The sequence below is a fragment of the Apodemus sylvaticus genome, chromosome 12 (assembly GCF_947179515.1).
Source record: "Apodemus sylvaticus chromosome 12, mApoSyl1.1, whole genome shotgun sequence".
Taxonomy (NCBI): Eukaryota; Metazoa; Chordata; class Mammalia; order Rodentia; family Muridae; genus Apodemus; species Apodemus sylvaticus.
The window spans coordinates 42,387,465-42,401,724 of record NC_067483.1 but is presented as its reverse complement, the minus strand read 5'-3'; the positions used below and the strand labels follow the sequence as shown (position 1 = coordinate 42,401,724).

The 14,260-nt window shown below is 50.5% G+C and overlaps 2 protein-coding genes across 2 annotated transcripts in view; one reads left to right on the top strand and one right to left on the bottom strand.

Annotated features, from left to right (window-relative positions):
* The window catches only part of Tmem9 (transmembrane protein 9), a 678,246-nt gene that overhangs the window by 145,672 nt on the left and 518,314 nt on the right, over positions 1–14,260 (bottom strand). The window lies entirely within an intron of this gene.
* Pkp1 (plakophilin 1) overlaps positions 1–14,260 on the top strand; it is a 48,426-nt gene that overhangs the window by 29,074 nt on the left and 5,092 nt on the right. Inside the window, exons 3-12 of the mRNA XM_052200646.1 lie at positions 505–899; positions 3,931–4,075; positions 5,634–5,841; positions 6,630–6,807; positions 8,096–8,210; positions 9,772–9,927; positions 10,680–10,856; positions 12,065–12,218; positions 12,483–12,669; positions 13,190–13,277. Coding sequence (XP_052056606.1) covers positions 505–899; positions 3,931–4,075; positions 5,634–5,841; positions 6,630–6,807; positions 8,096–8,210; positions 9,772–9,927; positions 10,680–10,856; positions 12,065–12,218; positions 12,483–12,669; positions 13,190–13,277 — 1,803 coding nt within the window. The remainder of the gene's footprint in view (positions 1–504; positions 900–3,930; positions 4,076–5,633; positions 5,842–6,629; positions 6,808–8,095; positions 8,211–9,771; positions 9,928–10,679; positions 10,857–12,064; positions 12,219–12,482; positions 12,670–13,189; positions 13,278–14,260) is intronic.

The following is a 14,260-nucleotide window of genomic DNA, read 5'->3' as shown; positions in this document are numbered from 1 at the left end:
TTCCGTCCCCAGCACCCACATAGTGACTCACAACCATCTGCAACTAGAGCTACAAGGAATCCGACAACCTCTTCTGGTACCTTCTTCGGCACTAGACATACATGTGGTGTGCAGACACGCATGCAGCCAGAACACCCATGTACATACAGTAAATTATTTTTTAGAATTTAGAAGTGAAATACATTTTTACATGGCAATTCAGAATTTATTCAACATCGCACAGAACGGGTTATTTCTCTATCGTGTTGTGCTCTGTATTCCAATATTTTTCTTTATTCTATACTTTTTATAAAAGTGGACATTTCTGCTAAAGTGATCTCCTATTCCACAGCGGACCACAACCTGCATTTGGAAAACATTAATGCCCAAGGTTCCTTTCTCTGCAAATGTTTCCGGATCCTCTGAACGCCTTTAATGGGGCCAGGGAGGGAGACCTTGGTGGACAGCTGGATCCGGACTCCCAGCCTAGAGCTACACTAAACCTCTCACTCCTTTCCTGTCTAGATCTACAATGGGACCCTCAAGCGGGAGCCAGACAACAGACGCTTCAGCTCCTACAGCCAGATGGAGAACTGGAGCCGGCACTATCCCCGAGGCAGCTGCGCCACCACGGGTGCTGGCAGTGACATCTGCTTCATGCAGAAAATCAAGGCGAGCCGCAGTGAGCCTGACCTCTACTGCGACCCCCGGGGCACACTGCGCAAAGGCACACTGGGCAGCAAGGGTCACAAGACCACCCAGAACCGATACAGCTTCTATAGCACTTGCAGCGGACAGAAGGCTGTCAAGAAGTGTCCTGTGCGGCCGCCCTCCTGCACCTCCAAGCAAGACCCGGTGTACGTGCCGCCTATCTCCTGCAACAAGGACCTGTCCTTTGGCCACTCCAGGGCCAGTTCCAAGTGAGTGCTGCGGGGCTCTGGTGGGGTCAGGCGGGAGGCCATCGACAAGGGGCTCCCTCTACAGTGGTGGCTCACTCCCAAGGAGGAGGGGAAGAGGCTCAGCCCGCATTCCGACTTAACTATTGCCACCTTGAGGAGTCTCTGACCTGAGGGACCTCAGACCCAGAGGACCCTTGGGGTGAAAAGGCCACAGAAGCCAGACACTGTGGACACAGGTCTTCAGGGCCACAAGCTATGAACAGAGGGAGGCAGCAGAGAGATTAGCAGGCTAACAACCGCCACACTGTGTGTCTCTCATCAGCAGCATGTGGGAATGTGGTGGAAAGGCTTTTCTCAGGGCTGGAGAGATGGCTCAGCAGTTAACAGCACGGGCCACTCTCAGAGGACCCAGGTTCAATTCCCAGCACCCACATTTGTGACTCGCAACCATCTGTGAGACTCCAGTTCCAGGAGAGCCAATGCCCTTTTCTGGCCTCAGTGGAACACAAATATTCATGTAGGCAGAATACCCATGTGTATAAAATAATAAAGTAAGTTTTTGAAACTAAATATTCATTCTTGGGCCCAACACAGACACCTGGAGGTCCTAGCAATATGTGTTCCATCAAGCCTTTCAGGTAATTCTCTCTAACATTCTCTCTCTCTCTCTCTCTCTCTCTCTCTCTCTCTCTCTCTCTCTCTCTTTGTGTGTGTGTGTGTCTTTGTCTCTCTGTCTCTCTCTGTCTCTTTGTCTCTCTGTCTCTGTCTCTCTGTCTCTCTCTGTCTCTCTGTCTCTCCGTCTCTCTCTGTGTCTGTCTCTGTCTCTCTATATTTCTCTCTATCAGTCTCTCTCTCTCTCTCTCTCTCTCTCTCTCACACACACACACACACACACACACACACACACCACTATGAAGAGAGCCACACCTCTAATCCCAGCAATTGGGAGGCAGAGGCAAGAGGATTTCTGAGTTCAAGGCCAGCCTGGTCTACACAATGAGTTCCAGGACAGCCAGGGCTACACAGAGAATCCCTGTCTCAAAAACAATACAAAAAAACAAAAAACAAAAAGAAAAAGAAAAAGAAGAGAGGCATAGACACGGGATACCTTGGGGCCAGAGTGACACTGACCCTCCCTTCTGAGACTCAGAGCAGCACAAACCTTCCGAATCTGTTTCTTCTCACCCAGTCACAGCTACTCGTGCATTTGGCAGCTCTTTAGGGGGCATCTACTCCATCCAAGCCAGGCCGTGTGTCAAGCAGAGGAGGCGCGGCCATGCTGACAGCCCAGGGCAGCTCTGGAGCACGTTCTTGGTGACCAAGGAGCTGTGGGTTCTTCCTAGGCAATCCCTTTCCAGGCAGACCCTGGTGAGGGGTAAACAAAGCCCAGAGACAGCAGCGGCTTGCCCAAGGCCACACCAAAGGCTCCCTACCCTGTATACACTTTCCTACTAGTCCCACACTGTTCTGAAAGGAAGCATAATCCAGTTTAAAGCAGCCCCTTGAAGTACATAAGATTGTATTTAGAATAACTTATGGAAGGACTCACAATCCCTCTCTTTGGGAGACTCATCATGGCACCATCTGCCCCCAACTGGAGGTCTAGGATTGAGTGACAAGCCATGCAGAAGGGACATTTGACTGAGGAAGATAAGAGAATGCCTCCTCAATAAGGAACAGGTGTGCAACTAGCCCATGGCCAGAGGAGTCTGCCCGAGGGCTATTCCTCAGAAATGAAGCTGGATCACCCTAACTAGAACGACGGCTATCCCTTGAGCACCAGCTATGGCACAGCACCAGTCTAGTAAATGAGAGGGTTCCTGCCGCAGATGCTGAGGATGTCTGGGGGGGAAGGGGAGGGCCCAGAGCCGGCAGCAAGCTTGCCCAAGGCCACACCAAGAGCGTCTGACTCTGCCCTCTGGGACCTTTTCTCTCTGCTTGGAAGGAAGACACACTCAGGCGGAAGCTCAGGGAGTTCCCAGCCAAGGATTCCCTTCCTTGGAAAGGCTTCCTGGAAGGGAGACTCAGCAGGCCCGGGCTAGGCCTTCACGCCTGGGACTGAGGATGTTGCTACAACCAACAGACTCTTGCCAGAGTCTAGGGAATGTGCCAGAGGCTGCAGGGGAGCCAAACATTCCGTTAAAACGGTGAACTAATAGCCATTTGCTGTGGTTCAGCCTAATGCATGTGATTCAATGACTGTCTAAGCAGTGGATTTGAACCTGATGTTTGGAGAAGCTGTGGATGGTTTCTGAGCTGTAGAACAATCTAGTGGACAGGATTTTAGGACCTAGCCGAAGACTGTACTATATTGGGTGTGTAGCTCTGTAGCCACTAGCCCCATAGAAGTGATCCTAACACAGATAAAAAATGGTGACTGTCGGGATAAGGAAGACTGAATGTAAGAATGTGTGTGTGTGTGTGTGTGTGTGTGTGTGTGTAAGAAGCTAGCTAGAAATCAAGCAATAATGGCACACACCTTTAATCCCCATACTTGGGAGGCAGAGGCAGGAGGATCTCTGTTGAGTTAGAGGCCAGCCTGGTTTAAGAATTGAGTGCCAGGACAGCCAGGCACTGTTACATTCTGTTACACATTCTGTTACACAGAGAATCTCTCTTTTGAAAAAAACAAAAAGCAAAAACCAAGGAACCAACAAGGATCTAACTAGGCTTTGGGAGGAAAGGGGAGACAGAATAGACAGGCCACACTCTCTCTTACTTTCCCAGGACGGAGCAAACACAACCACAGGATAGATGGGGAGTTTCATCTCAGGAAATAGGGCCAACTTTGGGCACAGTATGAAGGTAACTGTCCTGCTTCTGCCTTAGCCCCTAAGGGATCGCATACCAAGAGAGGAAAATGCAGCACACAGATGTTTTCCTTCCTTGCAGGGAGCTGCTCACAAGATTTTCTCCAAGACAGCCTGCCTTTTTCTACTTCCCTAGAGGGCAGATAGAAGATGTGGTATTTGAGCAGACAAGGAAGGATTTAGAGCCTGCTCACTGAGATTCCCATGTTCAGCCTGTGATACCCTGCACCCTACTTTTCCAGGATCTGCAGTGAGGACATTGAGTGCAGTGGGCTGACCATCCCCAAGGCTGTGCAGTACCTGTGCTCCCAGGATGAGAAGTACCAGGCCATCGGGGCCTATTACATTCAGCACACCTGCTTCCAGGATGAATCTGCCAAGCAACAGGTAAGAGGCCACGTTCTGTCCTCGCTGGTTGGTCCTCAGTGCTGTCAGCCTGGGCCCCACACTTGGAGAAGAGTGAAGCCTTGTGCAGTTGGCTCCCAGACACTGGGATGGGGAGTTTTCCTGCCATTGCAGGATCAGAGCTTGATCTTAACCTGCAGAGGAGAGCCTCCTGAGCCGGCTTCCCACAGGAACATCTTCCCCACCTGCCATTGCTATATGAACTTTTCCTAGAGAGACAGAAAATAAACAGCAGTTCACCCCTGATAGTGTACCAACGACAGATCCCACCAAAACACAAGCTGACAAACTGATGGGTTTATTGGGCTTATTTACAAAGCATAGTTGGTGAGTAACTTACAAAAGCACAAGTGACCCCAAAGCAAGTCTCATGCCAGCATAGATATATAGATGGAATCCACCCCAATCTTCATCTAACCTTTCACGACCATAATCTATCACCTTCAAGACCTGTGCAGCTTGGCAAGAATTACACAGCTCTGGGAGGGAGGTGTGGGAAGGAGTGGATGGACTCTCAAGTAAAGACTTAATGATTCTCTCCATCCCACCTTCTGGGAACAACCCAATCTTTTATTTATTTGTTTGTTTATTTATTTATTTACTTACTTACTTATTTATTTATTTTACTCCATGTGTGTTTGTGTGTGTGTTTATGAAGTGGTCAGAGAACAGCTGTCAGGATTCAGTCCTCCCACTGTGTGAGTTCTCCTACCTACTATGTGCATCCTAGAGGTTGAACTCGGATCATCAGGATCTGCGACAAGCACTTCTTCCCTACCCATCGACCCATCGCCCCAGCCCTCAGCACACACACTCTTGCGGGTCTCTTATAAGCAGTTGCAGCTGCTGCAATGATGATGCTAATGCTGTTCCCCTGGGAGAATTATGTTCCACAGCAGCCATGGAAGAGTCTCATGGCTCAATACCAGCCACAAGTTTCACAGACACCCCCTTCCTCAGATTCCACTAAAGGCTATGACTCTCCCCCAGCCCTCAAATCCCTCCCACCCTCCCTCCAGCCCCTTCCTGCAGTGAAAACAGGGCTCCTTTTTGCTCCCCACACTGTTAGCCAGCTAGGAAAACACCTACAAGACATAGCACAGCTATGTGTACCACAAGTGGCTTCCTAGAAGCCTGGGGTGGTTTTCGTCAAAATTTCTACCACAAGAGAGTTTCTGTGGCACCTTGTGTGTGTCTGCCTCACCTTAGGATTCTGTAGTACATGGAGGTACATCTTCTCCTCTGGCCTTCACTGTGCTCCAGAAGAGGAAAAGATGACTCCAGACAGAGGAGAGACCTGCTTAGGGCCCTAAGTAAGACAGGAGGGAGAAAGGCTCTGGATTGGGTCTTTGGGTGTCATGTCTGGGTCAATTATCATAACCTCATTGCCGTGTTTGTTTGTGGTTGACTTGTGTGCTTCTGAACTGATTTTTGGGGGGAGAGGGAAGGGGTCTGAGAATCAGTTACTTTGAGCAGAGAAAATTTGTCTCTCCCTCCCTTCCTTGATTAAAATCAAGCAACATGGCAACTCTCTCGACAGGTCTATCAGCTGGGGGGCATCTGCAAGCTGGTGGACCTCCTCCGAAGCCCCAATCAGAATGTCCAGCAGGCTGCTGCCGGGGCCCTGCGCAACCTGGTGTTCAGGAGCACCACCAACAAGCTGGAAACCAGGAGGCAGAATGGGATCCGAGAGGCTGTCAGCCTCCTGAGGAGAAGCGGGAGCACGGAGATCCAGAAACAGCTGACTGGTAGGGTGTTGTTACAGGAGGGAAACTGCAAGGTGGCAGGGTGTGTCTCTAGCCTGTCCTTCTAGCCTAGGTCAAGGCACAGCTAGCTGTGTGGGTTCCACTGAGCTCAGTGGCCCTGGCTTCCATTGAAGTGGTGGCACCCACTGGGGGACGAAGGGGGATGGTGGGCACCCTTCAGAAGGCACCTTCAAGGTTGGGGTGCAAGGGAAGGAGCCTTGTGTAGTGGGCACTGTGATTTGCAGGTGATAGAAGGGGCACAAAGCTAATGGTCCAGAGGTAGTGGATCTCAAAGAACAGATGTTTATACTATACTTACCCTGTGTTCACAAAGTACATGAGGCACTCAGGGTAGGATACAGGATGGAGAAGCCACCATGAAGACCTTGAAATGGACTGGAGAAGACAAGAATGACAAAAATGTTCAGAGTCACAAACTCACTGCCATGGTTGATATTTTCCATGCATTGTTTCAAATGGAAAACAGAGAACACTAAGCAGTTCTAAGTTCCAAAACATAGGGTTAAAACCGCTGACCAACCGACTGTATTTTAGGAGCTGTGTTCATGTGCATAACTTACCTAGACAGAGAACTCTGAGATGTTCTCAGACCTCAAAGAACCTGCAGTTGACATGGGCATTGAGCACAGGATCATGAGGAAATCAATCAGGCCTGATGGGCCAAGACTACTGGGAAGGTAGCCATTTGCAAGAGCCCAGACTCAGGGTAGGGCCAGTAGACCTCAGGTTTTCAGAGCCCGCCATGTTGAGCTGACCATGTCTGTGTCCAGGGCTGCTCTGGAACCTGTCTTCCACTGATGAGCTGAAGGAGGAGCTGGTGGCTGATGCCCTGCCTGTTCTGACTGACCGGGTCATCATTCCTTTCTCTGGCTGGTGTGATGGTAACAGCAACATGTCCCGGGAAGTAGTGGACCCCGAGGTCTTCTTCAATGCCACAGGCTGCTTGAGGTGAGAGAAGAGGGCACGTAAGGTCTTACTGCTCAGGCCCTTCCACAGTCAGCCTCCATTTCAGCCAACGCCCAGCCAGAATAGAGAACATACCATTCATGCTGGCCCTGCCTTCTGTGGGCTGGCTCCAGGACAGAGAGTCAGACATTACCTATGTCTGCGAGTGTGGCTATGCCTTGCAACACCCTGAGAGGATCTAGAGCACTGGGAATCTAAGAGTGGAAACGGCCTACATTTGAATATCCAAACTGGCTCAACTAAAACCCCCTCCTGTACCCACAGAAAAACACACTTCTTGTGCTATCTTGAAGAACATTCTTTTATACAAAAAGTCTGCTGATTGGCTGCTCATGAGTCACCTCCTGCCTGAGTTCTGAAACCATTTGCCATGTTCATTGGCATGGAGATGGTGACGCTTTGCCCAATGTTGTTTGAGTTCCACAGCAGGGTGTGGCAAAGCCCTGGTGGGATCTGGGTGTGCCAGCTCTCAGAGCTTCGGGGTGGGTACCTGCATGGAGTATGGAAACCATGGAGCAAGGTCCCCTTTAGGGTCCCACTCTGCCACAATGGAATTTGTCCCTCAGAGAACTTCCAGGGTAGGGGTGAAGTTAGTATATGCTTTGTGTCGCCGGATGTGCCTTTCCCAGTCAGCCTCCAGACACAGCCTCCAGAGGGCAAAGGGGCTAGGTAGATGAAAATCCAGAGTAAGGACTTTATGGGGGCCACAGAACTGCTGGATGTGACAATACACACACACACACACACACACATCCTGTGCATGCACTATACACACCACCTAGGTCAGGAGGACCCACAGTGCTTGGGAGTGAACACACCTTTATAAAAGATAACTACATCTGGACCCCAGGTTAGCCTGCTGCTTAGTTCTGGTCCAGCACCTCCTCAAATCAGTGCTTCCGCAAAAAGACAGCAAGCAGCAGCTTCTAACGCCTGTACCTCAAGTAGCCACTAGAGGGCAGGAGCTGGGCTGCCAGATGCAGTGGAGCCCTTGAGAGTCTTGTGCCTGGGGACATCATGACAGAACCAAATGAGTTCTGAGAAGACCCCTTTCAGCCAGGGCCAGGCAGATGCGGCTGACTCTTTTCCTTCTCTCTTTTTTCATCATTTATTTTTCTCTCTTCCCCTCTTCTTCCGGCCACAACTTTCATATTCTGCCCTTCGCCGCGCATGCCCACTGCACTCTGCCCATCCCTGCCCTGCCGTCCCATCACCCCATCTGCATCCTCCTCCTCCTCCCCCCCCCCCCTCCCCCGGTTCTCTCCCACAGGAACCTGAGTTCAGCTGATGCTGGCCGCCAGACTATGCGGAACTACTCTGGGCTCATTGACTCCCTCATGGCCTACGTCCAGAACTGCGTGGCTGCCAGCCGCTGCGATGACAAGGTGAGGGTGCAGGCCCCTGGTGACACCTCCATCCCCAAGACTGATGTCTGTGCCCAAAGCTGCAAATCCCAGGGCCACACACTTAAGTCGGCGGCTCTCCTAGTCCTGACATTTCTCTCCCAGAACCCACGAGTCAGGGTTACACTTTTCAAGTGCTTGTGTTCTCTTGTCTCAGAGACAGGACACCAACAGAGGCAGGAACAGTGAAGGAGACATCTGGAACATGCAAGGGCTCCCTACTTGGGCTCTGGGGGCCCACACTGTTTTTGTGATGCTGAGCCTACAAAAGTGCTCCCAGGGACCCCATTTCCTTTCTGAGATGAAACTTGTACCAGCACCTCCATTGGAAGGCCACCCTCTACCTTCTCTAGACTTCTGGGTACAGGGGCACGCACAGATTGAAAGGCAGTTTGTGGGGAAAAAATAAATGGAGGCTGGGGTATTTCCTCCACAGCTGGGCACAGCTCAGGACACAGGTCTAGTGCATCCCCACACCCAGGGCACCAGGGCGATCAATGAAGGCAGATTTCTATCTCCTGCTTCCCTCACTGGAAGTGGTAACAGAACACACTTTCCTTCCTCCTGCCCTGTGCACATCTCTACCCAGATAACCCCAAAGCAATAGCAGTCAGATTCAGCCTGACCCTAACAGGGATCAAGTGCTGATCTCTGCCACCCCCAAACCCTAACCTGGAGGCTCCCCAAAAGCAAATGCAGCTGAGAACCGAACTTCTGCTGGAAGTCCCGAGTCCAGGTCTCACTGTCGGTGTGCACATAGCATCTTTGATGTTGGAGGCTGAGGGGTGACCATGGGAAGAGGGGACAGCAAAGACCGTGGTGACTGGGTGATTTGAAAACCAGAAGGAACTGGGAGTAGAGACGATGTTTTCAGTCTCCTGCCCCACATGTGGTCTGTAGCAATGCAAGTGGTCATCGCTGTTTGCCGTGTGTGCTATGTGCAAGGATCCATGGTTGGTGTTTTTCATATGAAGTTGCCCCTCAGTAACCACAGACGCTGGTCCAAATTCTCATACCTACCTAAATCCACAGTCTCAAGCCCTTCTATAAAAGAAGCATAGAGAGGTTATATTTGCATATAACCTATACACATTCCTTTGTGCACTTTAAATCATCTATAAGTTATTTATGAAACCTAATATAATATAAATGTCAAATAAATAGTCATTAATAATTCCAAGAAAGAAATCTGTTAGTGTTCAGGAATACTTTTAAAAAAAGTAATAATTTCAATTTCTGGTTGGTCAATTCTGTGGGTGCATACAGAACTGAGGGCCTAGTGCATAATCTACCCTGCTAGCCAAGAAAGGTGAGGCTAGCTCAGTTTACAGTTGAGGAAACTGAGGCCCATAAAGATGAAGCAAGTCATACAGATGCAGACAGCCAAGAAGTGACAGAGGCTGGAATCACGTCTGGTTCCTAGGGTGCACCTGTGAGATCTTTCCAGACTGACAGTGGTACAGGCCATTCTGAATAGTCAGGGTAGGTGGCAGGTCCAGAAAACTGTTGAGACAGTACTCAGGCCTTCTCTCCTTGCCCCCAGTCTGTGGAGAACTGCATGTGTATCCTGCATAACCTCTCGTACCGCCTGGATGCCGAGGTGCCCACCCGCTACCGCCAGCTGGAGTACAATACCCGCAACAACTACACTGAGAAGTCCTCCACCGGCTGCTTCAGCAACAGGGGTGACAAGATGATGGTGAGCAATGTCCGCCGAGCCAGGGTTCCTTCCCCAAGCACCTGCCAGGTCTACCTCCCCCCTAGCCTTCTTCTCTTGGACCCAGAAAACAACCCTAAGGATGGGCCCTTTGTCAAAGCCTTGTTCTTGGGAAGACAAGACAGTTCTGGAGCTGGGGCAGGGGGTGCCACCTAGAGTGCACAGGGGACACACATAGGCTGTCCCAAAGACAAATGCTCTGGGCCCCTTTCTGCAAGCCTCCATCCCTCTTACTGTGTAGTGGGGAAACCGTCCTTACCTTTCCCTGATCTCCGAGCATCAGGGAAGCAATAGAAAGAACTCTTACCATCCTGGGCAATGGTTCCCAGCACCTCCTGAGCCTTCTAAGAAAGGTGTTGGAGACAAGAGCCAGGATATAGAAGCCAGGCTCCAGTTTAGCCTGGAGATCCTGAAATAGCTAAAATTCTCAGCATCTTGCTGCCAGACCCTAGTGTGGCCTTATACAATGGAGGCTCAGGGGTGAAACTGTTCTGGAACATAGATCTGAGATGCTTCCCAGAGGCCATCTAGAGAGCCATGGTCCATCCCCTCACTTTGGAGGTTCTGGGATGCACAGAAGAAAGAGATACGGGGCGGGGACGGGGGCGGGGGCAGGGGGGGTACTCTTCTCCCATCCTTCCCAAAAGAACCCACAACCTGAAATTGGGGGAGAGGCAGAATGCCTGGGTGTATTACATCATCAGGCTCCTCACTGACATTCTGTCTGTCTACAGAACAATAACTATGACTGCCCACTTCCTGAGGAAGAGACCAACCCCAAGGGCAGCAGCTGGCTGTACCACTCAGATGCCATCCGCACCTACCTGAACCTCATGGGCAAGAGCAAGAAAGATGCTACCTTGGAGGCCTGTGCTGGGGCCCTGCAGAACCTGACAGCCAGCAAGGGGCTGGTGAGGAGCCCCACACTCCCATTTTTCCAGCCTACCCCCTGTATTTACCACCAGACTATCCTTTCCCAGGCTGTCTCTCAAACACCTCTGGCTCTGAGTAAGCTCTGAGCTACAGATGTGAGCATGTTGGGCCTTGGGCTGATTACCAGAGCAGTGACAGGGGCAGACACATTTCTGCCCTCTGAGAACTTCTGGGTAATGCCCACATTATAATCTCTTGCCCTATGGTGCTGATCATTTGGGCTTTGCAAGCAGCAGGGGACAGCGATTTGTCCAGAGAAATTTGTATTTGTCAAGAGAAATCCCCATTTGATGAACTGACAGATAAATCAATTTTGAAAAATGGGCAGATTCAGAGAAAGTTGTGATAGAATCACAAGTTTAAGAACCAGATAGTGTAGGATAAAGTCAGAGGGTATTTGGTAGATTCCCAGCTATTGTTCCCCAGATATACTTAGAGCAAAAGAGACTTGGGCAGCAGTAGACATTGGTGTCCTTAAGGTCAGGGTAACTTCCCTGGTTGTAAGAAGGATGAGTCTGGAGTTCCAAAGGACCCCAAACTGGCCTATGTTAGGTCATACCAGGATGTCAGTTTGAGATCCAGATATGCTGGCTTACTTGCAAGGGATCCCAGTTCCGCCTCTATATTGACCCAGACCCTTTTTCAGTCATCTTGGTCTTTGGCAAGCTGTCGGTAACTGTGGACCGGATTCTTCAGAGAGTGGGGAGTTTGAAGCCAGATTTTCTTTAATTGCCCTTGGCTGTGTGGTTTCATGTAAACAGATACAGAGAGAGGTGTATGAGACAGAGGAGCTGGGACAGTGAGTGGGTTTGGGACACTGAGTCTAGACACTAATCCTGGATCACCATGACAAACAGAAATAACACTGTCTCTGCCTACCCACATGTGAGTTTCAGATTGACCCCACCAGGCACAGGTACACATGGGGGTTGGAGGGGGCAGGTAAAGCCTTCATAGTCACTTAGGCCTGAGAAGTTTTGTCCCCTCCATCCTTAAGATGAAAGAGAAAAGGCTCAAGGTTCTTGGTTGGTTGGTTAGTTGGTTGGTTGGTTGGTTGGTTGGTTGGTTGGTTGGTTGGTTGGTTTTGGGTGTTTGTTGTTTCTTTTTGCTTGGGGTTTTCTGCCTCTCTAGTATCTCTGGTGCCTGGAGGCCACAGACCAGCTCCTCCCTGCATCTTCTCTCTCAGATGTCCAATGGTATGAGTCAGTTGATTGGAATAAAGGAGAAGGGCTTGCCACAAATCGCCCGTCTCCTGCAATCTGGCAATTCCGATGTGGTACGGTCCGGGGCCTCTCTGCTGAGCAACATGTCTCGCCACCCTGTGCTGCACAGAGTGATGGGTAAGAGCCCCTGTCCTCTCCTTCACCCACACAGGACACATAAGCCTGTGCTTTCTAGAACCTTCTAGAAGGTACTCATCAAACCGGTCCAAGGTATGAGTATTCTGAGGGGAAATTGGCCCAAGAGGGGTGTGGGAATAGGAGGGAATTCTCGCCTTGTAGGTGAGTCTACAGAAATCCGTCTGAATTGGAGTTCCTATGGGTCCTTGAGGGGAATATCTTGCTTACTTCCTGACCCCCATCCCTCAACTCCTTTCCCTACAGGAAACCAGGTGTTCCCAGAGGTAACCAGACTCCTCACCAGCCACACCGGCAACACCAGCAACTCTGAAGATATCTTGTCCTCAGCCTGCTACACTGTGAGGAATCTGATGACCTCACAGCCTCAGATGGCCAAGCAGTACTTCTCCAACAGCATGCTCAACAATGTCTTCAACCTGTGCCGCAACACGTGGGTAGAGGAGGGACCAACTCCACACACACACACACACACACAGTGCCACTTAGGGAGCAGAGAACAGGTCTAAGGGAGGCAGGGGACAGGATGAGGAAGAGGTTCTAGAAGCTGAATGCTAAAGGGCTGTGGCTTCTGCCTCTGGGTCCTAGAAATGCATAGAAGGAACAGTATACTTCTTAGCTGAGGGACATGTGGGGCTTGGGACTGTCCAAGAATCCATAGGAGGCAGAGAAGTGTAGGGGCCAACTATATGAGAATGTTTTTCTTGCTTTGTACCGCTTTTTCTTCATCCAGGGATAGGCAACCAGCCTCAGAGGTGTCTCGGGATGGGCAGGGGTGTGAGATGGTCCCGCTGTGTAACAATAGCTCAGGCTCACTGTCCCTCTTCAAGTTCCTCTTTCATGGACTCAGGGCCACCCCACACCTCTGGACCCTAAGGAGGTGGGTGGCAAGGGAAGGGTGTTCCTGTGTCACAAGGACTCTCATCTCACAAGCTCGCTACCCACCCGCACAGTGCCTCTTCACCCAAGGCTGCAGAGGCTGCCCGGCTCCTCCTGTCCGACATGTGGGCCAGCAAGGAGCTGCAGAGTGTCCTCAGGCAGGTAAGAGCACATCCCTCCTGACCAGACCCTTCCCAGCATGCCCTGCACCAAAGTCCCGGCAGATTGGGAAGGGAGTGAAGGATGTATGCACCTCACAAAGCAAGGGGAGGCTGACTCAAGGGGAGAGTCAGGAGCAGATCTGAGCATCAGTGAGTGTGAACAGGGCTCTGACCAAAAGATCCACCTCAGGTGTCTTAAGGATGGTGATTGGAAGAAATGTGAGAGGCCCAGCATGAGCACACTTAGACCAGTTGTTCTCAACCTTCCCAACCTGCAACCCTTTAATATAGTTACTCATGTTGTGGTGATTGCTACTTCACAACTATAATTTTGCTACTGTTATGGATTGTAATGTCAATATCTTTGGAGATAAAAGTTTGCCAAAGTGTTTGTGACCAGTAGGTTGCCAACTGCTGCAAGGTAGCAAAAAGTTTGGACAAAGGGAACACCAACCATTTGGGAACATAGTATGTCCTAGGAAGGTTCAGGGCTTAGTTACAGAGCTCTTTCATTTTCAACTCAAGCGTTTGTGTCTTTGGAGCTGGAGAACCACTAGGCCTGTCCTCAGCCACCTGAGACCCAGAAAGCCAACCGCGGTGGCACACGGGAGAATCTCTAGCTCTCTGGAGAATCTCAAGGAGATTCAGGAATTCAAAACCATCCCTTGCTGTCTTAGTTATTGCTGCAATAAAACACCATAACCCAAAAGCAAGTTAGGGAGGAACTGCACACAGGGCAGGAGTGGATGCAGGGGCCATGGAGGGTGCTCCTTACTGATGTGCTCCCCATGGCTTGCTCAGCCTGGTTTCTTATAGAACCCAGGAGCACCAGCCCAGGGATGATGCCACCCACAATAGCCTGGACCCTCCCACATCCATCACTAATAAAGAAAATGCCCTACAGCCAGATCTTATAGAGACATTTTATCAATTGAGGTTTCCTCCTTTCCGATAACTTGAGCTTGTGTTAGGCTGACATACAAC